We start from the raw sequence: 27,081 nt of genomic DNA, 5'->3' as shown, positions 1-27,081 counted from the left end.
CCCACTGTCACAAAGAGAGAGCTCAACTAGACCCCCTCCCAAAAAAAAAAATCAGTAATGAAATACTAGAACTAAATCAAACTTTCGAATAAATGGACTCAGTAGATGTCTATAGTGTTCCACCCCAAAACATCAGAATACACATTCAGCTGCACATGAAACAGTCTCCAAAACAGACCATATATCGGCTCATAGAACATGCTTAAGTAAATGCAAAGGAATTGAAATTATCCCATGCATACTATCAGATTACAGTGCAATCAAATTGGAAATACATGCCAAAGGAAACCACAAGAACTTGAGAAACACATGGAAACTGAATAGCACCCTACTGAACAACCAATGAGTCACAGATGAAATTAAAGAAGAAAATTAGTTTTTATAGCTGAATGATAAAGGGTTTGTGGAGATTCTGCATCATCTTCACTACTTTTCTTTCCTTTCTTTTTGGCAATGCTGGGAATTGACCAAGGCATGCTAGGCAAGCACTTTACCACTGAGCTATGCAATTTTTCTATATATCTAAAATTATTCCAACATTAAAGGTTTTATTCTTTTAAAAAAAGAAAGCAAGGAATAAATTCAGAGACAATATCATTTATCATTTCTTTTTCTTCTTCTTTTTTTGAAACAGGCTATGTAGTTCAAGATAACTTTGAACTCACCATGTAGCCCAAGCTGGCCTTGAACTCGTGGCAATCCTCCTGCCTCAGACTCCTGAGTACTGGGATTACAGTCATGTGCCACCAGGCCCAGCATTTTTTTTTTTCTTGGAGGCATGGTCTCTGGATGCAGTTCAGGCTGGCCTTGAACTATGCAGCCCAAGCTGGCCTTCAATTCACAGCAATTCTCCTGTCTCAGCCTCCCAAGTACTGGGATTACAGCAGTACACCACCATGCCTGGCAAGAATATAATTCTTATAACTGAAAGTACAACTGTGGTTGAGGAGCATAGTTTAATGATAGAATGCTTGCCTTACATGTGAGGACAGGTTTCAATCCCCAGCACCAACAAACAAACCAACAAAAGGGGGACTATAAATAAAAACCAAAGCAGGAAACAAAATACTAAAATGTATGGTATCCTTACTTAGTGACATTATCCTGGGAAAATAAAACATAGAGAAATAAAGTAAAATATACATAACTTGGACGTCTTAATATATGCTCACGTTTTGTAGAGATTTCAAATTTAACAAAAATAAAATGAGAAAAACTCCCCCCTCACCATTAGCTGCCGCTAGAAAGGATTTGTTACTGCCCCGAGCCTTATTGGTCAGGTCTTCAGTTATGTCCATATGCCGGTGGATTTCTTCACGCATTTCTTCTAGAATTTTGCAAAGTTCTGCTTCCCAGTAATCTTTGTCTAGACAGTCTATTAATTCTGCAAGCTGGACCTTTGTGCTGTAGTACCAGATTTTCTTTTCATTTTCATTTTCCGTATCTTCTTCTCTGTTGTGAAAAGCGGGGAAATGTTAAACATGATGCAAGTTGCTTCACAATTTATATAATCAATGAAAATACATTAAACACAAAAGTTTACATGCTCAATATATATAAACACAATTATGCTCATGTTATGAGCATATAAGTGATTCCCTCTGGTTTTATCCAAACTCAACTTATTTTTTATTTCATTTAAGCAACCTCTAGCTATTTTGATTTCCTATTCCATAGCATTTTAGAACAAAATAGTCTGGGACCAGCATCAGTAAGAGCAGGAGTAGACACTAAAGAAGGCTCTTTAAAATCATGACACAGGGCTGGGGATTTAGCTCAGCGGCATAAGCACCTGCCTTGCAAGCAGGCCGTCGTGAGTTTGATCCCCAGTACCAATAAAAAAATAAAATAAAATCATGACACACAGAATGATGACCACAAAATTTAGGACCATACGAGAGTACTTGGTGGAAGATAGTTCAGTTACATCTCCACCAACTCTAAGATCATCAATGCAACAACAACATGATGAGAATTTTAACCTTAGTCCATCAGAAATGGTTATGCTCAGTACATGGGAGGCAGAAAGCAGATACACGTTATAATATAGTTTAGGACTATTTCTATAAAATAGTGTAATCGCTTTGCTAAGGTTCTGATCCTCGGCCGAGGATTTAGCTCAGTGGCACAAGCACTTGCCTGGCAAATGCCAAGGTCGTGAGTTCAATCCCCAGTACCAAAAGAAATTCCTGGTCCTGAAGAAATCGTCTCAATTCAGCAATGATGTCTCATCTCTCTTTTTAAAAGACAGTCACAGCTCAAGCTAGAAAGAACAGGAGCAACTTCCTTTGTGCCTAAATTCTTCTGAGATGACTTTTAAAGGGAGTTAGAAACTTCAACAATGATGGTCACTAAGTTTTTTAAAAAGGCAGATTAACATCTAGCACAAGTCTTTGAGTCTGATTTTCCTGTTTCCTCAATGGCAAACACTGGAGCTTAAAGAATGGACTTTAAGAAAAGATATGGCAGGGCCAAGGACTTAGCTCAATGGGGTAGGCATCTGCTTGGCAAGCGTAAGGTCGAGTTTGATCCCCAATGCCAAAAAAAAAGGTAACGGCTTTGAATGGGTTCAGTTATGTAAGACACAGACGAGACAAACCATTCTGAGTCTCTGAGCCATTTTATTTACCTCACTTAAAAGATGGGGACATAGCAGTATCTGCCTGGAGATTGAATGAATGAGTTGTGACAAAGCATCATGGTGCTGGCACATTACTGATCAATATATATTAATTACACCATTAAGGCAGTAAAAGTTTAGAAGCATTCCAGGAATGCCTAAAGAAAGAAGGGGTATATTAAATCATGGATCAGTAACAGGAAGTTAAACGTACCCAAAATGTAAAAGAAACAAATTACACACAAATTTCTGAAAATCTTTTTAAAAATCTATTCTAGATTTCACTCTTTAATGGCCATTTCTATGACTGAGTGGTGACAGCAGTCTTACTCAAATTTACCAGGTTAAATATACCTAGTTTTCACATGAAATATTCCTAACAAGCTCTTAAAACATAAAGCTCATATCAAAACCAAAAGTACTTAGCTCTGGCTAATCCCTAAGTGTTACAGAATAGTAGTTTTTTTTTGTTTTGTTTTGTTTTGTTTTGTTTTGTTTTTAAGATGATCTCACTATGTAGCTCAGAGTGGCCTTAAACTTGCAGAGATCTTCCTTCTCAGCCTTCCAAGTGCTGGGATTAAAAGTGTGTACCACCATGCCCAATCCGGCATCAGTCTTTATTTTCTAAAATTTCTTTTTTTTACGGTGGGGGAAGAGTGCTGGAGTTTGAACTTGAGACCTCACATTTACCAGTCAGGTGCTTATACCTGCCTCTGAGCTAAATCACCGGCACTAATTTTAAGGATGTCTACTGAATTTTTTCCCATAAATTGTCATTTGTGTGGAGGTATAGGGCAGTGGTAGAGTTGTCTAGAATGTATATATATACCATATACACAGAAAAAAAGAGGAGAGGGGAGAGGAAGGGGGGGAAGGAGAGAGGGAAGAAAAACAACACAGTTCTGTACCACATGATAACATTTCAGTCAACAACGGAACACAGACGCTAGTGGCATACTGCTGAATGACACCATAGCCATCTTAGCTCACTAAGTTATTCTATGATATTCATACCAACAACAAGCTCACCTAATGATGTAGTTCTCAGAGCTTACCTCATCATTAAGTGACATGACATAAGAAAATCATTCTACCAAAAATGTTGTTTCAGGTGCAAAATGTAATTTGTAAGTGTAAGATTTCATTACAAAAATGAGATGCTATGGGAACACATTTAATTAAGTGGACATTCTGTTAATTTCTTTTCAAGCAACTCAAAAGGCTCCTGAAAAGATCTCTGATAGCTGTTATGTCACATCCATGCCAGCATCTGCAAAGTGTCTCATCCACAACAGAGAACTCAATCCATACTACACTGGAATTGCTATTAACAAGTTTTTCCTCATAATGAGATGATTCAAACCCATAGTACTGCCACCAATTAGCCTGTTAGCGGAATGTGAAACAAATCTAACACCTCCTCCATACAACACCCTTCAAATCCTTCACAGACTTACACTTTTACTCAGCTTTTTCTCTTCATACCAAACATGTTCAAATACTTGTCATTCTTCAGAGGTTTTCAGACTTTACTACCCTTATAATTTCCCCCTAAAAGGACAGTCTGTCGATATCCTCTAAAAATGTGCCAACAGTTGAACATGGTGGCACTTGCCTGTTGCCCCAGCACTCTGGAGGCTGGGCAAGAGGATCACAAGTTTAAGCTCAACTTGTCTCCAAACTTAGCAAGTCTATCTCAAAAAAAAAAGGGGGGGGTGGTAAAAAAAGATATTTTCATAGAGACTGCAGAGGGAGTAGCCCTGCTGATACCTTAAATTTGGGCTTCTAGCCTCCAAAACTATCGGACAATAAATCTCTGCTTTTTAAAATCACCTCACTTTGTTACAACAGTCTAGGAAACTAACACAACCAGCAATTCAAGAATTCAAAAGGACACTTGGTCAAGCAGCCAGAGAAGTGTCAGAAGTACTCATTTTGGAGTCTGAGTGGGTTCAAACCCTGATTCTGCCACTCACTGTATGATGTTCGATGAACTGCTTCACCTCTCTATTATGCTTTCTCTCCATCTGAAAGACAGAGTGATAGCTCTTGTTCCAAAATGCAGCTGTTAGGATTAAATGAGGTAATATGTAAAGTGCTGAGTTCAGTGTGGCAGTGCAGGCCCGTAATCCCAGCTCTCGAGTGGCTAAGACAGGACTGCTGCAAGTTTGAGGCCAACCTGGGATATACAGTGAGTTCAAGGTCAGCCTGAACTACATGGCCAGACCCAGTCTCAAAAATCCAATCAACTGATCAATAGGTATTGGAAATATTCTTATAAATAGGTTCTAAAAAACATTTTAGGTCTGATACCTTCACAACCATAGTCTTGGGTAAGTTATTTAACCTCTCTGAGCTTTAGTCTCTCCATCTATAAAGGGCAGATAAATATAGCACCTACACTGTTAGACTGTTGCCAAGATTAATGAAAAAGATACATAAAATACTTAGGACAATGTAGGCACAAATTAGTACTCAATAAACGCTGCCTTGGATTATCATGGTTTGTGCCGAATCCTCATCTAAAACTTCTACGTCTAAGGTTCAAAGGTCTAGGGAGAACAGCATGGACTAAATTTCACTGGCTTCCTAATTTGGTTACAGCAGTTTTGATAACTATGAGCTTCTGTTAGGAGGAGACTAGAGACACAATGAACATAATTATAAAGATAGCCTCTTTAATAAATGGTGCTGGAATAACTGGCTTTCTATATGCCAAAGGTTTAAAACATGAGGATCCTATCTTTCACCATGCACTAAATCAAAATCAAAATGGATCAGAGATCTAACTATTAAAACAGAAACATAAAATCTGCTGGAAAATAGAATAGGTAGAAGTCATAAAGACATGGGTGTAGGCAGACTTTATGAATAAAAACCCTGACTGCACAGGAAATACTACAAAGAATCATCAACTGGCATCTTATTAAAACTCTTCTGCAAAGCAAAAGAAACCACCAAAAAAGTGCAGAGACAACCTACACTGGGCAAACAATTTTTCCAGTTCTCCCTAAGACAAACATCTAATATCTAGAATATATAAAAAATTTTTTAAAATGGGACCAGGGGCTGGGGATTTGCTCAGTGGCATAAGGGCCCGCCTTGCAAGCCTGTGGTCATGAGTTCAATCCCTGGTATCGGTAGAAATACAACAACAACAAAAAAGGGGACCTACTTTCCCTCAAAATTTTTTTTTCTTTTTTATCAGTACCAGGGATCGAACTTGCAACTGCCTGCTTGCAAGGAAGGCGCTTATGCCGCTGAGCTAAATCCCCAGCCCCTTTCCCTCAAAATTTAATACCCAATTCAAAAATGGGCATTTGCCAGGGGTTTAGCTCAGTGACATAAGTGCCAGATTGTCAAACGCAAAGTCATGAGTTCCATCCCCGGTACCAAAAATGGGCATTTGAAATGAATGAGCTACTTCTCAGATGTAGTAGAAAAAGCAAACAAATATATTTTTAAAATGTTCAAAAACCCCAATTGCAGAGGAACTATCACAAAGAGTCAGTGTTAGTAAATCCATAAGTGTAACACACCATAACAGATCATCTCAATAGATGTAGAAAAAGCTTTTGACAAAATCCAGCCCCATTCATGATGAAAACCCTATAAAAAATTGGAAGAGATGGTCTTTATCTCAATCTGATAAAAGCCATCCATGACAAAAAAACAGCCAACATCATACTAAATGAACAAAAACTCAAAGCTTTCACTCTAAAGTCAGGAACAAGACAAGGATGTCCACTGACTGCACTCTTATACAAAATAGTCCTTGAAACTTTAGCTGGAGTAATAAGACAAAAGGAAGAAATAAAAGGAATAAAAATAAGAAAGAAAGAAGTTAATACTTATTTGCAGATGACATGATATTCTATGTAGAAGACCCCAAAAACTCCACCAAAAGACTTCTAGATTTAATAAGCAGATTCAGTAATGTAGCTGTTCACAGAGTCAACACTCAAAATTCAATAGCCTTCCTGTACACAAATAACAAACTCACTTAGAGAGAAATCAGGGAAATAATACTTTGTACAGTAGCATCCCCCAAAAACGAAATATCTAGGAATCAATCTAACAATGTAAAAGACCTCTACAGTGAAAACTATAATACTCTGAAAAAGATTGAAGAAGATATTAGAAAATGGAGAGCTATCCCATGCTCTTGAGTAGTTAGAACCAATATAGTGAAAATGGCCATACTTTTGAAGCTATTATGCAGATTCACTACAATCCCAGTCAAAATTCCAACAGCATATCTCACAGAATTAGAACAATCCTAAAATTCATCTGGAACCAGAAGAGATCTAGAATACCAAAAGCAATCCTGAGCAACAAAAACAAGACAGGGGGCATCACAATCCCAGACTTGAAATATTTTTTGAAAAGTATGGTATTGGCAAAAAATGGAACAGATTAGAAGATGCAAAAACAAATCCAGACACTCTAAGCCACCTTATCTTTGACAAAGGTGCCAAATACATTCACTGGAAGTAAGATAGCCTGTTTAATGAATGTTGCTACAGCTGGGGATTTAGCTCAATGACATAAGCACCTGCCTGGCAAGCATGAGGTCATGAGTTCGATTCCCGGTACAAATAAATAAATGTTGCTGGAAAAACTTGCTCTACACATGCTGAAGATTAAAACTGGACCCATAGCTTTTATAATGTACTAAGCTAAAATCAGAATGGATCAAAGATCTAAATATTAAAACAGAAACATTAAATCTACTGGAGGACAGAGTAGGTAAAATTCTTGCAGACACTGTTGTAGTTGCAAAGACTTTTATGAACAAAACCCTGACTGCACAGGAACTATCACAAAGAATTGACAACTGGGATCTCGCCCTGCTGAAAAACTTTTGTACAGCAAGTGAAACCACCAACAGAGTAAAGAGGCAACCCACAACTTGAGAGAAACTTTTTGCCGGCTATTCCTCAAAGGATTTCTATAGAGAAAATATAAAGAACTCAAAGAAATCAGCCCTCCCAGATTTAAAGACCCAACCCAAAAATGGGCAGCTGAGATGAATACACACTTCTCAGATGAAGAAATTCAAATGGCAAATAAATAAGTGAACAACTGTTCAATAGCACTGGTCAAATATTTGAGAGACACAAGTTAAAACAACATTGAGATTCTAGTTCACCCCAGAAAGAACGGCTACTATCAAGAAATCAAGCAATTGGCAACAATGCTGAAGAGGCTATGGGGAAAAAGGAACCCTTCTCCACTGTTGGTGGGAATGCAGACTGGTGCAACCACTGTGGAAATGAATGTGGAGATTCCTCAGAAAACTAGGACTGGAGGTCCCATTTGACCCAGATATTCCCCTTCTGGGCATATTCCCAAAAGAATTTAAAACCTCATACCACAGTGATATATGTGCACCTATGTTTCTGGTGGCACAGTTTGCAATAGCCAGATCTTGGAAACAACTTAAATGCCCATCAACTGAGGAATGGATAAAAAAGATGTGGTATTTTTACATGATGGAGTACTTACTCAGCCATAAAGGACAAACTGGAGACTTTTATAGGTAAACAGATGCAACCTGAGAACATACTCATAGTGAGATAATTAAGACACACATGTGTGGCACAAGCAAGCAGTGGGAGAGCCTGGGAGAAGACAAGTCAGTGTCTCCAAAAGAACCTACCGGCACCAATCGTCCCATTCTCTCCCCCCACCCCCTGAGCCACTGGATGGTGTCAGGACAGCCGGGGCTGATAGAAACCAAGGTGCATAAAACAACTAAATGCGTGTATTATATGACTGATTATGCTGACCTGGGGCCAGAGGTCTGAGCATCTCTTGGGATGATGACCATATGCAATATGGCAAATATAGGGGATTTCTTTCTACCATCTCTTTGAGGGCAAATATTGTTTCACTGTTTTGCTTTGTTCTGATTGTTTTGCTCTATTCAATATTCTGTTTTGATAGGTTTTATAATGTTCCGTTTTTGGTTTGATTTTGCTATACCTGATTGAATGGACAACTATTGAGAAGGTAACAAGATATAAGATATATTATGGAACCTATTACTGTTTCCCGTATCCTGCTCTGAAGTTCTGTATCAATTTCATTACATTGTCTCTATTGGCTTTGTTCTGTCTTGTTTTGTTGTATTTTACTACCTTCAAAAAGAGAAAAAAAAGACACATATATAAACATCATATTGAAAAATGAAAAGAAAAAACATGTATATATGTATGTATATGCAGATAAAAAATAGTTAAGATAGTTACACTACTGCTCTCCCTGAGGTCACTGAAGAGAAAGATCTGTGCTGGTATTGTGTGGATAATTAAATGCAGATGTCTTGTGCTCTAGGTGAATGATTTGGGGATGACAATGTGCTATGTATGTACCATTATTGTCCCCTGACTGATGTGTTTTCAAATTCTGCTTTTATTTTCCTTTGGTCTTTTTATCCTTGAAACAAAATGAATTTGGGAAAAAAAACACTATATTTTTATATTAATTATATTAATATAAATCTAGGATTTATAATTTATAATTATATTAATATAGTTATAATTTATAACTATATTAATCCTAGTTCCTGGATTAATATGAGAACTCTAATTCTTTTTTTTTTTTTTAATTTTTTTTTTTTTTTTGTCTTTTTCTTTTTTATCGCTACCAGGGATCGAACTCATGACCACACACTTGCAAGGCAGATGCTTATTCCACTGAGCTAAATCCCCAGCCCCAGAACTCTAATTCTTTTCCCTCCTGGTATCTTCTCAAAACTATTTTAAAGCGGGGATTTAGCTCAGCAGCATAAGTGCCTGCCTTGCAAGTGTGTGGTCATAAGTTTGATGCCCAGTACCAATTAAAAAAAAAGTACCAAGAAGGATTTTTCTTTGGCTGGGATTTAGCTCTGCGGCATAAGCACCTATCTGGCAAGTGCGAGGTCATAAATTCAATCCCCAGTACCACAAAAAACAAAACATAAAAACTATGTTAAAGCAATAGTTTTTTGTTTTGGTTTTTATTTTTATCTTTTGGCAGCACTAGGAATTAAAACCTAGGGCCTAGTATATGCTAAGCAAGTGCTCTACCACTTCACTACACCCCAGCCCTAAAGAAATATTTTTAAAGACATAAACTCTTAAGGATAGGAAAAAGAGGGCAGATAACAAAAAAACCTTTGGATGATGGGCAAGTGATTATTGCCTAAGCAAAGAGCCAAAAACCCCAACCCAAATGTCAAGAAGCTGAGAACCAACTCAATTTACAGCCCCAATTCCTCAAAAGATACTATATAAATGAGAGGAGCAGCAGAAACAGAAAACTGCCCCTGAGCTGTTTCAGGAGCAGAGCCTGGGGTTCTCTGGACTGAGAGACACAGAACTCAGGTGCAAGCAAAGGTGTCATTCAGAAAACTGAGGCTGTACACATAGGAAAAGCTGTATGCATAATACAAGCAGCCCACTTGCAGCACTTGCCCGCTAGAACAGAGCCTGCGCAAACTGCAAAGGCTCCTCGCAGCCCACCAGCCAGCTCTAGAGGAGAGAGCTAAAGATACAAACAATGAGGATTCTTCAATAAAGACAGTGAAAGTCACTCTGTGGGTAAGCTGGAAACTGATAAGCCCCACAAACTTGCTAAGCTTTCATTAGCTTTGGAGTTAAGGAGTTCGACAAAGTTAATCAGGAATGGAAAAATTAAAAATTAGTAGCCATCTAAGGTTGTCAGAGAGAGACCAAAACAGAGAACAGCAAGCAACAATTTAGAAAAAACAAGACTATTTGACGGGGGTGAGGGGGACAGGGGTGGCGTTAAGAGCCTCACAGATAAAATACTATAGCCATGAAACAAAAACAGGATTTCAAAGTTTCTTTTCTAAAAGGAGAATTCTAGAAGCTGAGGATTTAGCTCCACGGCACAAGCACCTGCCTGGCAGGTATGAGGTCTTAAGTTCGATCCTCAGTTCCAAAAAATAAAAAAATAAATAAAAGGAGAATTCTAAGAACAAAAGAACTCTTAGGAAATAAAAATATGGAAAATTATGGTAGTAAAAACACAAAAACTAAATAGTTTACTAGGGTTGGGAGGCCAAGTTAAGAAAACCTAGAAAAATTAAGCAACAGACTGCCCAAACAGGAAAAAAAGATAAAGCATGGAAAAGATAAGAAAATGACAACAAAACAGAAAGTCCAATGTTCAATAAAATAACACTCGAGAGAAATACCAAATTTGGAAGAGAAGAGGAGGATGTCCTAAGCAGAGTTCTCCCAACCAAAGGATACAACTACCAGGTGGCAAGTGCCCACCACATGCCCAACAACAAAAACGGGCCCACACAGAGTTCTGCACCACATAGCTGCACAACAGAAGACACACCGAAGATTCCATGGGCTTCCACCTGAGCACAAGATGCTCATAAACACAAAAAAATCAAGAGTCAGAGTGAGCTCAGACTGCTCTGCAACAACACTGCTTAAACTGATCCTCCCTCCCAGCCCTGCGGACATTCATCTCACACCGCCACAGATTTTCTGATTGCATCTAATTCTAAGAAATGGAAGAAAACTTTGAAGATTTTAGAAAATATAAAGTAGCCTACTCCCTTTACTAGATTTGTACATGAGGTCCAATACTCAGAACATACTTTAACCCTGCCCGATGCCCTGACTAGGTAGATCTAGTGTCTTCCTGACTTTGCTGATGCCTAAAAAAGGTTTTTGAAATGCTCTGGCCAGACTATAGTCATGAATCTGCTAAGCTTATCTCCTCCTGTATAGAAGACTGCAATGAACAATGACACAAATGATTTTTCGTTACAATGAGCTCTGCTCTTGCTCATAAAAGTAAAAAGGAAATGCAAAAAATCCCAACATCAAGCTTGAAGCACAGATTAACTTAATGGGCTACAGAGGACTATAAACGAGGAGGCCACGTCCCCCTAGGACATTCTATTCCTTACCCTCGGCACTGAAAACAATGGTGGGCACTTTGTGTCCTTCATACAGTCTCCTACATATTCACTTAAGCTTGAAATCATTTAACTACAACTCGTTATTAAATTACAAAAATTTACACTACATCAGCACTATAGCTTTGCTGGATCAATAAAGAAAAATGGTTTCATTTAGGTACATACAAAAATTAAAATCAGATTTACTTACATTATGAGTCTTCGGTTTAAGAACCAGTATTTCCTCCGACTCCTATCATATCCAATAGGCTCGTGTCGAATGTACGGTTTGTTTTTTTGAATTTCGGCAACACAGTCAGTCACTCCAGGCACCTTGTGTGCTACACAGACTTCACACTGCCATTCATCCTCTGGCACCTCCTCAAGAGGCGGCTTCACACATTCTAAATGGTACACGGCTGAACAGGTCTCACAGCAAAGCAAATCCCCAAGTTTGTGACAAACCCTACAATGGTCATCATACTGGATCACCCCTTCCGACATTAACTCCTCACGAGCAATGTTTGTCGTAAGAAACTGATCAACCAAGAACTGCAGAACTTTGATTTTATTCTCTACTGGTCCGTAAGGATAGTCCTCGGCTTCTTGATAGGGAAGAACATGATGGTATTCCTTATCACTCTCACAGTACACACGTAGCACCTCTGGCCACGTCATCCCATCTATGAAATACAGTGTGGAATTGACGCTATCTTTCAGGTCAGCAGGCCCAAAGGTAGTATTGGAGGTGTCTTCTTCACGCAGGACTGCTTTCAAAAGCACAACGTGCATCTCCGCCATGAGTGTGCACTGCTCTTGGCTCACTAGAGCTGCACAAAAGTCCTCAAAGCGAAAAGGAGACAATCTTAAAACAGTGCCAAAGTTCCGCAGTACCTCATAAATGGCAATAACATTCATTATATGCTCATTAGGCACCATTAAATCTTCAGAGGACCTGGGAAATTCAAGGGGTGGGATGTCTTTTTCTTCTAATATTGGAGAACGTGGCCGATGTACTCTGGGTTTTCGCCTACCTGTAAATAAAGAAATATAGTATTACTTAAAGTCCATCAGTATTTAAAAAAAAAAATGATAGTATTGCAAATTGATACATCACTTCTACAAACTTAGGGTTCTGCAGTTTTTGTTCTCAAAAAATAGGTATAAGCACACTTTTATCACTCTAATAACTTTCAAGTTAAAATATTACCAAGAAGCCAGACATGGTGGTGCATGCCTGCAATTCCAGCACTCAGAAAGCTGAGAGGCAGGAGGATCATTGTAAATTCAAGACCAACATGCACTACAAAGTGAACTTAAGACTGGCCTGAAATCTAGCTGGGCATGGTGGCTCAAGCCTGTAATCCCAGCACTTGGGAGGCTGAGGCAGGAGGATGGTTGCAAGTTCGAGACCAGCCTGGGCTACAAAGTGAGCTCAAGGCCATCCTGAACTGCATAGAGACCCTGTCTCAAAAAGACAAAAAAAAAAAAAAAAAAGAAGAAGACTAGCCTGAACTGCACAGCAAGACCCTGTCTCGAAAAAAAAAAAGAAAGAACATGGCTTGGCAGTGCTGCTCAGTGGTAAAAATGTTTGTTAGTATGTGCAAGTCCCTGCTACCACCTCTTCCACCCAATAAAAAATAAAAAACACCAAACCAGAATATTTATAAAAGGTCTGACAAGTATATATGAGAAAAAAAAATCTACATATAAGATGACCATCATGGAGGCAACAGGTATCACATTGCATCAGCTATAAAACAGACACATTTATCAATCTGACAGGACATTCCCAGTATAGGCCCTTTACTTCCTGAGGAGTTCCATAAGTAAGGGGAGAGGGGAGAGCCAAAGCAAAACAGAAAGAAGGAACTGGGTATGGCGGGCACACCAGTAATCCTAGCCCTGGACTGGCTGAGGCAAGAGCTCACTGTGAGTTTGAGGCCAGCCTAGCCACAAAGTAAGTTCAATGCCAGTCTGAACTATGTAGCTACATCTTGTCTTGAAAAATGAAAATAAGCAAAGCCAAAAACAAAAATGAAAGGGAAGAGGGAAGTTTCAAGCTAGAACACAAAAACTGTCCTATCTAGGTAACAGTTACGAAACTATTCCCAAATCCGTAAGATGTGATGCCCAAGAGCATGTGCATGTCTGTGTGTGTGTGTGTGTGAGTATATAAAACATTTGCAAGCTAGTCTGTAACATTTATACATAATCTTCTAAATAAGTCCTGCTTTATAAGTAAAACTTAACAAGTTATTCCTAAATTGCCCATATTGCCATTATTCCACTGCCCGATGATGTCTGCAGAACAGAATGTGCATTTTTAATTTTCAGATGTAATTTTAATGGTATCAATATGAAATTCATTTTTGTCCAATTCAGTTTTATTAACTATGGTTTGGTTTGCTGGTAACCTCTAAAATTGCTTCCTCTATATGTACTCCACCTCTAACTTTTTCTCATCTACAAAGTACTAAAGTGGCACCTGCTACAAGGTGTAGAGTATGCTAAACAATACATACATATATACTTTTCCCCTTTTTTGATAATGCTGAGTATATCCAAGACCTGCAGCTATGCAAATGCTCTACCACGAAACAATCTTTAAGGTACACATTATTAAGTGGAGGAAATGGCCACATACAGCACAATGAACAAAAAGATATCACTTGGGGGCTGGGGATTTAGCTCAGCGGCATAAGCACCTGCCTTGCAAGCAGGCAGTCGTGAGTTCGATCCCTGGTACCGATAAAAAGGAAAAAGACGAAAAAAAAAAAAAAAAAGATATCACTTGAGTTGAAGTAGAGGGAGAGGAATAGAAGATGGAAATGGGGAAAATGTATGTTTGCAAGACCAAATATCTTTTCGATATTTGGAGAGCCAGGCATGGGAGCATACTCAGAAAGCTGAGGCAGGAGGATCACCGTGAGTTCAAGGCCAGCCTGAACTACAGTGAGATCCTCTCTCCAAAAAAAAAGAAAAAAAAATTGGGCATAGTGGTACATGCCTCTAATCCCAGCATTAGGAGAAGAGAATTCCAAGTTCAAGCCCAACTTGTGCAATTTAGAAACTCAGTGAGACCCTGTCTCAAAATTAAAAAGAGAACAGTAATTTTAAAGGTTAGAGCTATAGCTCAGTGCAAAGGTCTTGGGTTCAAGCCCCACAAAGGAACAAAGGAAGGATGGAAAGAAGAAAGACTGATATAGTTGGGGATGGTGGCACAAACCTACAATACTGCTATTTAAGAGCCTAAAGCAGGATGGCAAGTTCTAGGTCAGACTGGGAAATTTACCAAGAATTTGTCTCAAAAATAAAAATAAAACTGGCTAGAGATAGATATAGCTCAGTGGTATAGCACTAGCTATCATGCACTAGACCCTGGGTTCAACTGCCAGTACCAAAAATAAGTTTTTTTTAAAAGGAGCTGCATTCCCAGTACCAAAAACAAACAAACACACACCACCAGTAGTTGCTTCTGGGGAGAAAATGGTTAACAGGAAAGAAAAGACTTAATTTTTTAAAAACTTTTGACTATACATGTATTTTTATTGCAATATTTTTAAATGAAAAAAACTGGTCTTTTTGTTTTAGAGGGAAGGTCTCACTATGCAGTACAAGCCAGCCTTGAAGTCAATTACGTAGCCCAGGCTGGCCTTGAACTTACAGCAATCCTCCTTCCTCAGCCTCCCGAGGGGTGGGATTACAGGTGTACACTACCACACTTGGCCTAAGCATATTATTTTAGAAGTACAAGCAAACTACTGGAACAGATGTAGAAAAACAGAAGCAACAGGATACCATCAATGGGACTACAAGCCAGAATCATATATTTGGAGAAGTCTTAACAATCAGGTGTAAAGCTATACATACAGCCCTGAAAACGTTCACTTATTTCCTGATGACCAAAGTGCAACTCATTGACTCAGTGGAACCCTGTTTTGAAAGGGTGGGGATGCTGGACACGGTGGTGCATGCCTGTAATCCCAGCACTTGGGAAGCTAAGGCAGGATGATTACTGAGGCAGGAGACTGTGGCCGGCCTGGGCTATATAGTGCGTTCAAGGCTATCTCAAGAAAAATCAAAACCAAAATAAATTAATTAAATAATAAAATAAAAGGTAGGGATGTGGCTCAGTGCCAAGGATCTGGGGTCAATCCCTAGTATCAGCAAAAGCAAAAAGAGAGGGTGGGGGAAAAAAATAAATGTCTTTACGTAGTTTGTAGAGGTTAGAAATATTCAACTTTTCACTATGCAAGTAGAATACTAGAGCGCCTTAGAACAGTGGCACCCAGACTTAAAGAGTGCATCAGGACCACCCCAGAGAGCTGACTGTGTTTGAAACAGAGTATGACCTGAGAATTTATGTTTCTAACATTTCCCAAGCAATGCTAACTCTGCCATTGAGGCTTACACTTTGAGAACCAACTCCCCAGAATACAGTTGAGTTGTTAGCTATGTTGCTATGGACAGATACCTTCGATGACCTAGCAGTAGCTGGCAAAACTTCCTGCAGTTCCGTAATACAGGTCTCTCTACTAAGGTGCTCTTCTCCAAACTCTGGATGAACAATACTCACCAACTGTCACTGCTCATTTTCTATGTGCCCAAGTTAAAAATATGCCTCGTGCTCATAAACTGTATTGGTCCAACTTCTTTTTCTTTCTTTTTTGTTTTGTTTTTGGGACCAGGAATTGAACTCATGACCTCATACATGCCAGGCAGGCGCTTGTGCCGCTAAGCTAAAGCCACAGCCCCTCCTTTTTCAATATAAAAAACTTGCCTATACATTTCAAACAGACAGGTCTACTAAGTTTTTTAGAAATCTGAGGTGTTTTTCAAAGACTTGCTAAAATGTCACCTCCTCAGTCCTGGGCTGCGCCTCCCAGCGTGGTGCTTCCCTGACACTTGCTACAGTCCTTCATTTTTGCACAAATACATTTATATTATAATTGCTTTGGCTCCTGGCTTACCTTCCAAGTCCTTCAAAGCACAGATTATGACTTCACTATTGTAGTAACTAAAAATACTCAGCTAGTGATACTAAAATCCAAAACTATATCCAGAGGGTGAAGAATTCAGGAGTGAACTCCTGCCAAGATTAAGACCCAGAAGCCACAGCTAATTTTTCAGAGTCAACACCTCAGTTTGCATCGCATTAATTCTAAAAAGAATATTACAAAGTTTTCTGAGACTCCAACTTCAAAAGACAAATCTCACTGTCATGTGTGCTTCAAAAGTATTTTTATTAGTACATGTTTACACTAATAATGATTACATTCATCATGGGAAATTGGTACACGTACATAATCTTAATTCTATTTACTTCTTTTTTCCTTTCCCTCTACCTTTCCTCCTCTCTCCATAACATATATTTCTTGAAGAGAAAAAATGTGATATGGTCATATGGTTTCTCTTGGAGCTGGTATCCAAGAGAAAGACAGACTACCCAAGATTGGTATAGGATGTTCATTTCTAGCAAAACTTAATGCTCTAGATCTGAAAACATTTAACTCTTTTAATTACTGTAGCAGATATATAAACCATGAATGGTATAAGAAAAATAAGCAATGTTTTTATGTAATATTTTTTTTCCATTACAAAATGAGTTTGCCAAAAGTAACAAGGATTCATCTTTGATCTGGAATGAATCTATTCCAATCTATAACATAAGGTAATCACTCAGAAGGCTTTGTTTTTCAAATACATCCCATTTGGGCTGGGGATTTAGCTCAGCGGCGTAAGTGCCTGCTTTGCAAGCACATGGTCGTGAGTTCGATCCCTGGTACCGATTTTAAAAAAAACCAAAACATCCCATTTATCCCCATCCCTTTCCCTTTTGCACTAGGAATAAAAAATAGCAGCTAGCTCCCACAGTGCTTTCTGGATGGTAGCAACTTTGCTGGGCACTTTTTAAAATTTGGTATCAGCAATCAAACTGGGGACCCTGCACTTGCCAGGCTTGCTGGGCATTTTTAAAGCATTATTTCATTTCATTCTCAGATCAACTTTAGAAGTAGGTGCTATTATTACTTCCAGAGATGCATACAGATTTAGACTCTTCTGAGTCTTTTGTATTTCTACAGTAATGCAAGAATCAAAATGTTAATTTTTATGAAAATTGATATTGGTATTTTGATAAGGGATTGTGTTTTCTGATCTTTATTATTTTCTTCTATTTGTTTTTTATTTTATTCTGTCTTTTACTTCTAATTTCTTAAGGAAAGATAAGAGAATATTTCATAACTTTCATCTTTTCTAATAAATGTAGTTGGTGTTAATAAATAAATAAACCAAAGATGCATATACAGTAATGCCTTGTCCAAGGTAACAGCCAGTACCAGAGTTATAACAGAAACATAAGCCCACCTCTCTCCTACACTTATGCTCTTTATCGCCACCTAAGCCTTAGTGTTAAAAACACGGCCAGGGATTTAGCTCAGCAGCAAAGCGCCTGCCTGGCAAGCGCAAGGTCTTGAGTTCGATCCCTGGTACCAAAAAAGAGAAAAAAAATAAAACCTGAGCAGATGTCTCAATGAATGAGCATTTGAGAAACATGTACTTCCTGCAGAGGTGAGAGAAACAGCAGTTAAAGGTGGTTAGTGTCACAGTTACAAACTAAGACCTACACCAAAATTTCAGCAAGAACTGAATGGTAGCGTGTGGCTAGTGGACAATACATATGTAGAACAATTCAATCGTCACAGGAAAGTTCTGGACAGCAACAATCTAGAGCTGTTGATAGCGAACCTTGGGCTTTCAATGATACATACAGTCTGCTGTGGCACGCATGCCAGAGGTTCACCACCACTGCTCTAGGCAGAAATGACTGAAGATCAAAGAACCCACGGCATGATGGACATGCAGCTAAAATGCATTCAGTGTCCAATCTCTTTAAAAGTGTGGTAAAACAGAAAGTGCCTTCCCAATCAACTTCCAACAGAGTTCTGTCAAAAAATCAAAGACAGGTGAAGTACTAGGTTGTTGAAACAGTCATGCTGTGACCTCTATTGTTATATTGTTATGTCCTGTTTTATCTCAATCTCCCCCTTATTGTTTCAAAAAAAATTATTTAGTCATTTCTTATGTTTGTCTTAATTAAAGAAAAAATTCAAAAAAATTAGGATATATAAATAGTAACTCTTTTTGATTTCCTATTAACTTGTTTTGAAGTCCTGTAGTACTCCCACGATCTTGTTTTGACTGATTAGACTCTGTTCCATTCTATATGATAGTATCAAGTTTGAAGACATAGGCAACTACTTTGAAGACAGTAAGATTCACTAAGATACCCATTCTGGTTTGACTATTGTCTTCTTTGGAAGTCCTGTAATGTTTACAATGCCTAAGTTTTATTGGTCTTGTTCTCTACTGTTTTGTCCAACTTTATAATATCTAATGAGATAGACAATTCTTTTTAAGGAAACAAGGGACAACGTTGATAACCATTGTTGATAAACTTGTACTCTGTTCTACACCATGTGCTATGTCTATCCTTGGTATTGACTGACAGCTTTGTTTTGCCATATTTGACTGTATTCTTTCCCCCCCGCCAAAGAAAGTAATAAGCACTAAGGAGTAGTAAAATCCAAGATGTGTAAATTTTGTTGTAAAAAAGAGAGGGAAAAAAAAAAAAAAGAAAAAGAGCTCTAACGGATATAACAGCAAGTGTGTTTGGGGGTGTTAAATAGCTGACTATATCAATGTTTTTGGAACATTGAACATAGCTGTTTGCAGTCTCCCTGTTTGAATGTCCACCTTGTGTTCTTTGATACTGTGATTTGAGGAACTATTTTCAAGAAGATAGTGTGTAATCTACTAGCAGGTGATTTCTTACTGTTATGTTTTTTTGTTTTGTTTTGTTTTGTTTTTGTAGTTCTGTATTGCGTGTACCCTTACGCCGCTTTGGTTTGTTTTGTGTTTTTCTCTTTTTCCTCGTAAATAAAAAAAAAAAAAAAAAAAAAAAAACATAATCCTCTCCTGCTTACGTCACATACCCGGACGTGATGATGACCCTGTTGTATTCACCCCCGTAGCCTCTTCCTGTCTCATGTCCCGCCCTTGGCCTATAAAAGATGTAATCACTTCCAGAATAAAACGGGCTTGATTGGAAAAAAAAAAAAAAAAAATCAAAGACACAAGCATCCAACTTAAGAAACCACATACACACACACACACACACACACACACACACACACAAATCAGTACAGGGAATGTGCAATATGTATTCTTTTTAAAAAGCTCAACGGATACTGCATAATGGGAAGAAGCTTCAAAAGGGAAGAGAAACTGGGATGGGAGAATAAAGAGAAAGGGAAAAGCCGATATACGGATAGTTAAGATATAGTTATACTACTAATTTCTCTTAATTCACTGAAAAGAAAGGTTGTGCTACTATTATTTGGATGGGGCTGGTGATGTGGCTCAGTGGTATAATTCCTGCCTTATATGCAAAAGGTAAAGGGTAGTGTGTGCAATATACATACGTATTTTGGAGGGGAACATACGAGGAACCGAAATCAGGATCTTGTGCTTCACAGGTAGGCACTTGTGCCGGTGAGCTATATTCCTGGCCTGCATTGTACTGTTTTTAACTTTTCCTTAAGCTTGAAAGAATTTGTAATTATTTTATGAAAAAGTTTTCCCATAGTTAAAAATTTTACAGAGAATTACCACAAGACACAGTGGTTTATCAATCACTAGCAAGTATGTTACTTTCCTTGTATGTAAGAAAACATTTCACTACAACAGAAACACAAGGCAAAGGGAGAATTTTGGGTCACACAAAAATGAACTCAATTTCTTTTACTCTTTGAAATATAGAAATCTCTTTTGTGTATCTCTGTAGTGGCCCTATTTTAAACAACGTCTAAGAGCTGCAATTCCTAAACATCTGCTCCAAAACTGTAATCATATGAAAATACCTTAATTTGCACCATGAACAGAAACAAAACCTTTGGGTATGATGCCACATACCTGTAATCTCAACTCACTGAGAGGCTGAGGCAAGAGGTTCACAGTTTGAGCCCAGCCTCAGCAACTTAGCAAGAGACCTCCCTGCAAAATAAAAAACAAATGCCGAAGGCAGGAAGAATATCCTGGGACATGGCACACTGTGACGGGTCTGTGTTCAATCCCTCATACTACATAAATGGGGGTAGGGACATAAGCCCACTTGTATTTGTTCATTTTCAGTTACTGTAACTGAGTTCTTAAAATTTTTGAGGAAGCCAAAATTCTCCCTTTTCCCTGCTTTTCTGTTGCAATCAATTTTTTTCTTGAATTTATGAAAAGTTAATATATTTGTTATGGTTGATGAACCACTGCATTTGGTATATTTAGTCCAAGATCAGGCAGCCCATTGATTTTGCTCTCTGGTGAAAGCCTAACAGCAAAGAGCATCATGATGGGAGGGTGTGTGGCAACAACAGAGTACATTCACAAGACCAGAACCAGAGAGGCACTGAGCCTCTGGTTCCCCTCCAAGGAAACCCAAAGTGACTTAAGTATCTCTCAATAGGTCTCCAATCATGTGCCATGTCACCACAGTGGGGACAAACTACTACCAACACAAGCTTTGAACATATACTTCAACCACCATTTTCAAATAGCATTCAAAAGAGAGCAACGAAAGGGAAGAACAGTATTTTCAAATGGCCACTAATAAATGAAGGAATAACAGAATTAGAAAAGTCACCATTTACAATCACCAATGTAAAATCACTGATTCAAGCAAGGCCCATCTATAAATGCTAACACTGTTGGGGAAAGGTCACTGAGCAGCAGACAGCTGCACAACTATCACCTCAGAGTATACTACTTTCCAAAGAGAAAGGTAGCCTTAAAGAGAGAAAACTGGCAGATGCTACCTTTGCCAAGCGATGAAACCTATCGCCAGTGATGAGACAAACTGACAGAGTGCTTCCCAATGAGATGTGCTGGAAAGGACAGGGCATCACGTACACAGTGGCCCCACCAAAAGCATCTGTGAATCTATTCATGTGGAAAACAGTCAGATAAACCCAAATAGACATTTGGTAAGACAATTGTCCTCAACAATTTTAAAATGCCATGGTCAGAAGATAACACAATCGCCAACTCCCACCAAAAAGATTAAAGAAGTTAGAATGATGTCAACTAATTACAAAACATGATTCTTGACTGAGTCCTCCATGGAGAATAAAGATACAAAAAGGACATCTGGGAAAATTTGAAATAGATTATATAAACGTCTTTAGTTCTTTGAATTATTTAGAGTTGAAATATCATACTGTCTGTAACCTATCAAGTTGTTCAGCAAAAAAAAAAAAAAAAAACCTTAAAATTCAAGACAGAACACAAGCAAACATGTCAAAAACTGTTAAAAATTGGTGAACCCAAGAGAAGATGCACCTTTTCTGTATATTTGAAACTCTGTAAAGATGAAAAGTTCCAGAAAAACTGTTCTCATTCTAAAATTCTTGGCTGTTTTTTGTTTTGGTTTGATGTTTTTGGTACTAGGGATCGAACTCATGACTTCATACTTGCCAGGCAGGCACTTATGCCACTGAGCTAAATCCTCTGCCCTAAAATTCTTGTTTTCATTTCAACTAGTTTTAATATCTTCATTACATATAGCTAGCAGGAAGTATCATGTTATAGCCTGGATACAGAGTAAGATTCAGTGAAGAATTTCCTAGTAACAACAAACACCAGCAAACCTGAAAACATCAACTGATACTGGGATAACCATTACTGTAACACATCACCATTTCACCTCATCTTTCTGGAAACACCTGACACCTTTGGTTACTAGAGCCTTCTTAGCTTCCTACTGCCACTCATGACTCAATTTCTTTGGCCAGCTCTACCTACTTCAAATATCACTCTTACATGTGCTAGTCCACAACATTCAGTTGCTCACTTTTTCCCAATGATCAGTTGACTCATACCACCAAAATATCAATGAGTTCTAAGTGCCTTTCTCCATCCAAACCTCTCTCCTCTATACTCTAGATACCTATTTTCCAACTGTCTATTCTATACCCTCATAAACCACACAGAACAGGAAATAAACAATTTTTAAAAAGGAGTTATAAAGATTTAGCTCAAAGTAAAATTTAAAAATCCCTAACTGGAACTCAAGCATGGTGGCACATACATGTAATACTAGCTACTTGCAAGGCTCAGACAAGAGGATCAAAAGTTTAGGGGGCCAGGGATTTTGCTCAGAGGCATAAGCACCTGCTTTGCAAGCAGGCAGTCGTGAGTTCGATCCCTGGTACCGGTAAAAAAAAAAAAAAAGTTTAAATCCAGCTTCGTCAATTTACCAAACCATTAAGGAATGAATAATGCCAATTCTTTACAATCTCTTGAAGAAAACAAAAAGGAGAGGACTGGGGGTTTAGCTCAGTGTTGTAAGTGCCTGCCCTGCAAGCATGAGGCTGCGAGTTCAATTCCTGGTACCAAAACAAAAAAACAAAAAAAAAAAAGAGCGAGAGCGAGAGAGAGAGAGAGAGAGAGAGAGAACAAAAAAAGGGGAAACACTTTCCATGTCAGATGATACCAGTAGAACTCTGATACCAAAACCAGATAAAAATACTACACATAAACTACAGACCAATCTCTCATAAATACAAAGTATCATGCATGAGAATTTAGCAATACTGTATATGAAAAGGATAATTCATCACAATCAAGTGGAATTTAACTCCTAAAATGCAAGGCTAATTTTAACATTAATCACAAAATCAACATAATTCACCATATCAATGGACTAAAAAGGGCATTAAAAAAACCTAAAAAGCTGTCCAAAATGTAACAAAATTCCATACCCATTACTGAAGCTACTTAATAAGTTCAGTCTCAAAGACCAAAAAAAAAACAGAGTTCAAGGCTAGCCTAGGCAACCTAGCAAGACCTTGTCTCAAATAAAAATTTAAAAAGGGATAGAGAAAAAAATTAAAAGTTACAGCTTAGTGGTACAGCACTTACCTAATATCTACAAGGTCCTGGGTACAATCCACAGCACAACAGAAGAAAACCAAAAACAAGAAATGAAATCTTAGCCAATGCAATGGAGACACGGGAAGCAGAAGAGAGAGGGAGAGGCAGACATAGATTAGAGAGAAATACTACTATCTCAGGCAACATGATTAACTATAAAGGAAATCCCAAGAACTCTATTTAAAAAAAAAAAAATCAACCTACAAATATGTGAGCTTAGTAAGTTCATAAAGTTCAACATGAAATAGTAAAAAAGAAGTACAATGAGGGTCTGTTGAGAGTTTAGATCTAAAAAGCCCCCCACAACCCTCATGCACTCAGAAGTGGGGGCTTTTGAAAGGTAAATAGCTTGTGGGAGTGCTTTACTCATCAGTGGATTCAGGAGGTTGGGGCGGGTGTGTGTGTCACTGTGGGAATGACCTGAAAGGTGAGATCCCTGCTCTATTTCCTGTCCACTATGACATGAAGAACTTTGCTACTTCAGACCCTTCCACCATGCCAATTCTGCATTTGATCTTGCCTACCACAGACTGAAACTGTGAGCCAAAATAAACGTTTCTTCCCTTGAGTTGTAGGTGTCAAACACAAGGTCTAGCAGTAATTTGCCTAGCACGTGTGAAGCCCTAGGCTCATTTTCCAGCACCAAAAAAACAACCCCCGCCCATACTAGGTATAATGTACCAAAAATGAAGTACTCAGGTATATATGTAACAATATATTTAAAACCAGTGTGCTAGAAACTGTTGTAAAAGTTAATGACCTGCCTGGCAAGAGCGGAGTCATGAGTTCAATCCCCAGTACCAAAAGAAAAGTTAAAGAAAAATTATCTAAAATAATAGAGACAAAACATAATCATGGGTTAGGAGATTCAACCTTAAGATGTCAGTACTCCCCAAAATGATCTAAAGAATCAACACACCAAAAACCTAATTGGAAACACACAAGAACTTGAATAGCAAAATCTATTTTGAAGAACAAGAAAGATGTTGGACAACTCACACTCATATTACTTTAAGATTTAACTATAAAGCTATAGTAATCAAAACTGTTGCAGTTAAAAGATAAACATCCATATTACTGACCTTTTGTTGGATCATTTAACGGAACTGTCTGCAATCTCACTGTATGAATGTCCACTTTATATGCTTTAATTTTATAATTTGGACAACTGTTTCTAAGATGACAATATGTAACCTATTAACTAGTGATTTCTTACTGTATATTTTTTTTCTTGAAATTCTGTATTACTTGTACCCTTTTACTGCTTTATTCCTTTTTTCTCTTTAAATAAAAAAAAGGATAAACATCACTAGAACAGCGTACAGAAATAAACATTTCTGTTTATGAAACATGACTGACTGTATTTTGACACAGATTTAATGGAGACAAAATGCAATGAAGAAAAGACATTTCAGTAAATGACCCTGAAACAAATGGACATCTATATGCCAAAAACAAAAACAACAAACATCCCTAAAGCTGGGAGGTTGCTCAGTGGTAGAGAACGTACTTAGCATCTGCAAGGCCCTGAGTTCAAACCCCACACCCCTTTCTAGAACCTCAACCCATGTCTTACAACTTATTAAGATAAAAAGTAACCAAAAATGAATCATAAACCTAAATATACGAAAAACTCAGCAGAAGAGTGGTGGAACACACCAGTAACACCACAACAGTTGGAGCCTGGAAGTAGGAGGATCATCAAATTCAAGCCTAGAGTAACTTAGCAAGATTCTGTCCCAACATTAAAAATACAAAGGACTAGATATGTAGTTCAGTGCAAAGGTTCTTGGTTTTACCCCCAGCACCATGAAAAAAAATACAACACCAACAACAAAAAAAGAGGAGGAAATCTCTGTAATATTGGCACAGAGAAGCAAACTATGGTTAGCTCACTACCTGTTTGTTTGACCTGTGACAGTCGAATGGGTGGTAAAGTGACCAGAAGTGTAACAAATAGGCGGTCATTTGAAAATTACATGAAGTTTGGAATGGACTGAAGGTCAAAAAAAAGAAAGAAAGAAAGAAAGAAAATTACATGAAGTTGAAACTGCAAGGCCCATAAAATTTTACTGAAACAGCCATTGCCATTCACGTAATACTATTCATGTAATGGTTTGGTTGATTTTGTGCTACAATGGCTAAATTACAACAGGCACTGCAAGTCTTAAATTATTTACTATCTGGGCCTTTACATAAAAAGTTTAAAACAAGATACAGGAGCATAATCTGGTCCTGCCTTTTAGAGGGTACACACAGTAACCCCAACCTCATCCTGATCTTAGGAATCTACCCTACAGAGAAACACCAGCATAAGTGGCTGAAGATACATCTCAAGCACACTGAGGACAGCACAGTCTAAAACGTCAAAAAGGAGTGAAATCTCAATGTAGCTCGTTTTCTAAGGCCAATCAATATTAACAGTAAGTACAGTTATACATTAAAGGGGGGAAAGGGCACAGCATGTCTTTACCATATATTTTAAAACCCTGTAAGCAAGTTTATGACTCTTGCCATAAACAACCTCCAATGTTGGTTTCCTTCTGAGACACAACTCAAGTAGTAAGACAATTCAGAATGAGAAACTCAAAAGAAGGCAATTTTCCAAGTATACAAAGCATCAGAAATCTAAGACCTTTCACTAGAAAATCATGATTCAAAAATTCAATTGCATATCTGAAATGGCAGTAAAACTGCTTGTAAATTTTACATTATTGGGGCGGGGGATTTAGCTCAGCGGCATAAGAGCCTGCCTTGCAAGCAGGCAGTCGTGAGTTTGATCCCTGGTACCGATAAAAATGAAAAAAAAAAATTTTTTTTTTGCATTATTTATATAATACTTTTAAAGCAGAAAGTATGGCCATAGTTGAAGAAAAGACTAAGGCTGGGCTGGGCATAGTGACATATACTTATAAACCCAGCAGTCAGGAAGCTGAGACAGGCAGACTGCCATGAGTCTGAGGCCAGGCTAGGCTACATAGTGACTTCAAGGCCAGCCATAACTACATAGCAAAACCCTCTCTCAAACAAACAACAAAAAACATTACAAACAAAATCTACTTTAAAAAGACTAAGGCTTCTTCAAGAAATGTAAGAAATAATTCTGATGTGTAGAACAGAGGAAACTGAACTGATGGGGAGGGTTACAATTTTATTAGCTATTTTCTTATACAATCTCCATAATGGTTATGCAAGCATCAGAAAAGAAAAAGACAAGAGAAATTCCAGACTGATTAATATGTGCTTCTGAAATGCTTTCCATAAATAGAATATACTAAAAACAGACCTTAAAGGAAGCAATGTGAACATACTGAAATCAAGCATAAAGTCATGCTTCTAGTAAAATACAGAAAATCCATCTATTGAACAGTGTCATTCAATATGAATCACTCGGCCAGGCTGTTTTCCAAGTGTGTAAATTACAGAACATATCCACCAGTGGAAAGGAGTCTAGGCATTAAATCTCTCAGCAAATCTCAGGAAGTTCCCCAGTTGCAGCTTAACCGCTTAAGTCACAAAAGAATTCCATCAAAAGAGGGCATCT

At 38.1% G+C, this 27,081-nt stretch overlaps 1 protein-coding gene across 15 annotated transcripts in view; it reads right to left on the bottom strand.

Annotated features, from left to right (window-relative positions):
• The window catches only part of Bptf (bromodomain PHD finger transcription factor), a 126,410-nt gene that overhangs the window by 85,823 nt on the left and 13,506 nt on the right, over positions 1–27,081 (bottom strand). For 14 of the 15 annotated variants that reach the window (XM_063241824.1, XM_063241828.1, XM_063241825.1 and 11 more), the window contains exons 2-3: positions 11,764–12,586; positions 1,229–1,452 (exon numbers count right to left, since the gene is read on the bottom strand). In XM_063241824.1, coding sequence (XP_063097894.1) covers positions 1,229–1,452; positions 11,764–12,586 — 1,047 coding nt within the window. Of the gene's footprint in view, positions 1–665; positions 1,205–1,228; positions 1,453–11,763; positions 12,587–27,081 lie in introns of those variants that run through there. The other variant, XM_063241838.1, reaches the window with a different exon arrangement.

Source organism: Cavia porcellus, unplaced genomic scaffold (genome assembly GCF_034190915.1).
Source record: "Cavia porcellus strain 051 isolate PalLab524CR breed Dunkin Hartley unplaced genomic scaffold, mCavPor4.1 scaffold_32, whole genome shotgun sequence".
Classification (NCBI taxonomy): domain Eukaryota; kingdom Metazoa; phylum Chordata; class Mammalia; order Rodentia; family Caviidae; genus Cavia; species Cavia porcellus.
The sequence above is the reverse complement of the archived record's forward strand: the minus strand, read 5'-3'. Positions and strand labels throughout refer to the sequence as shown.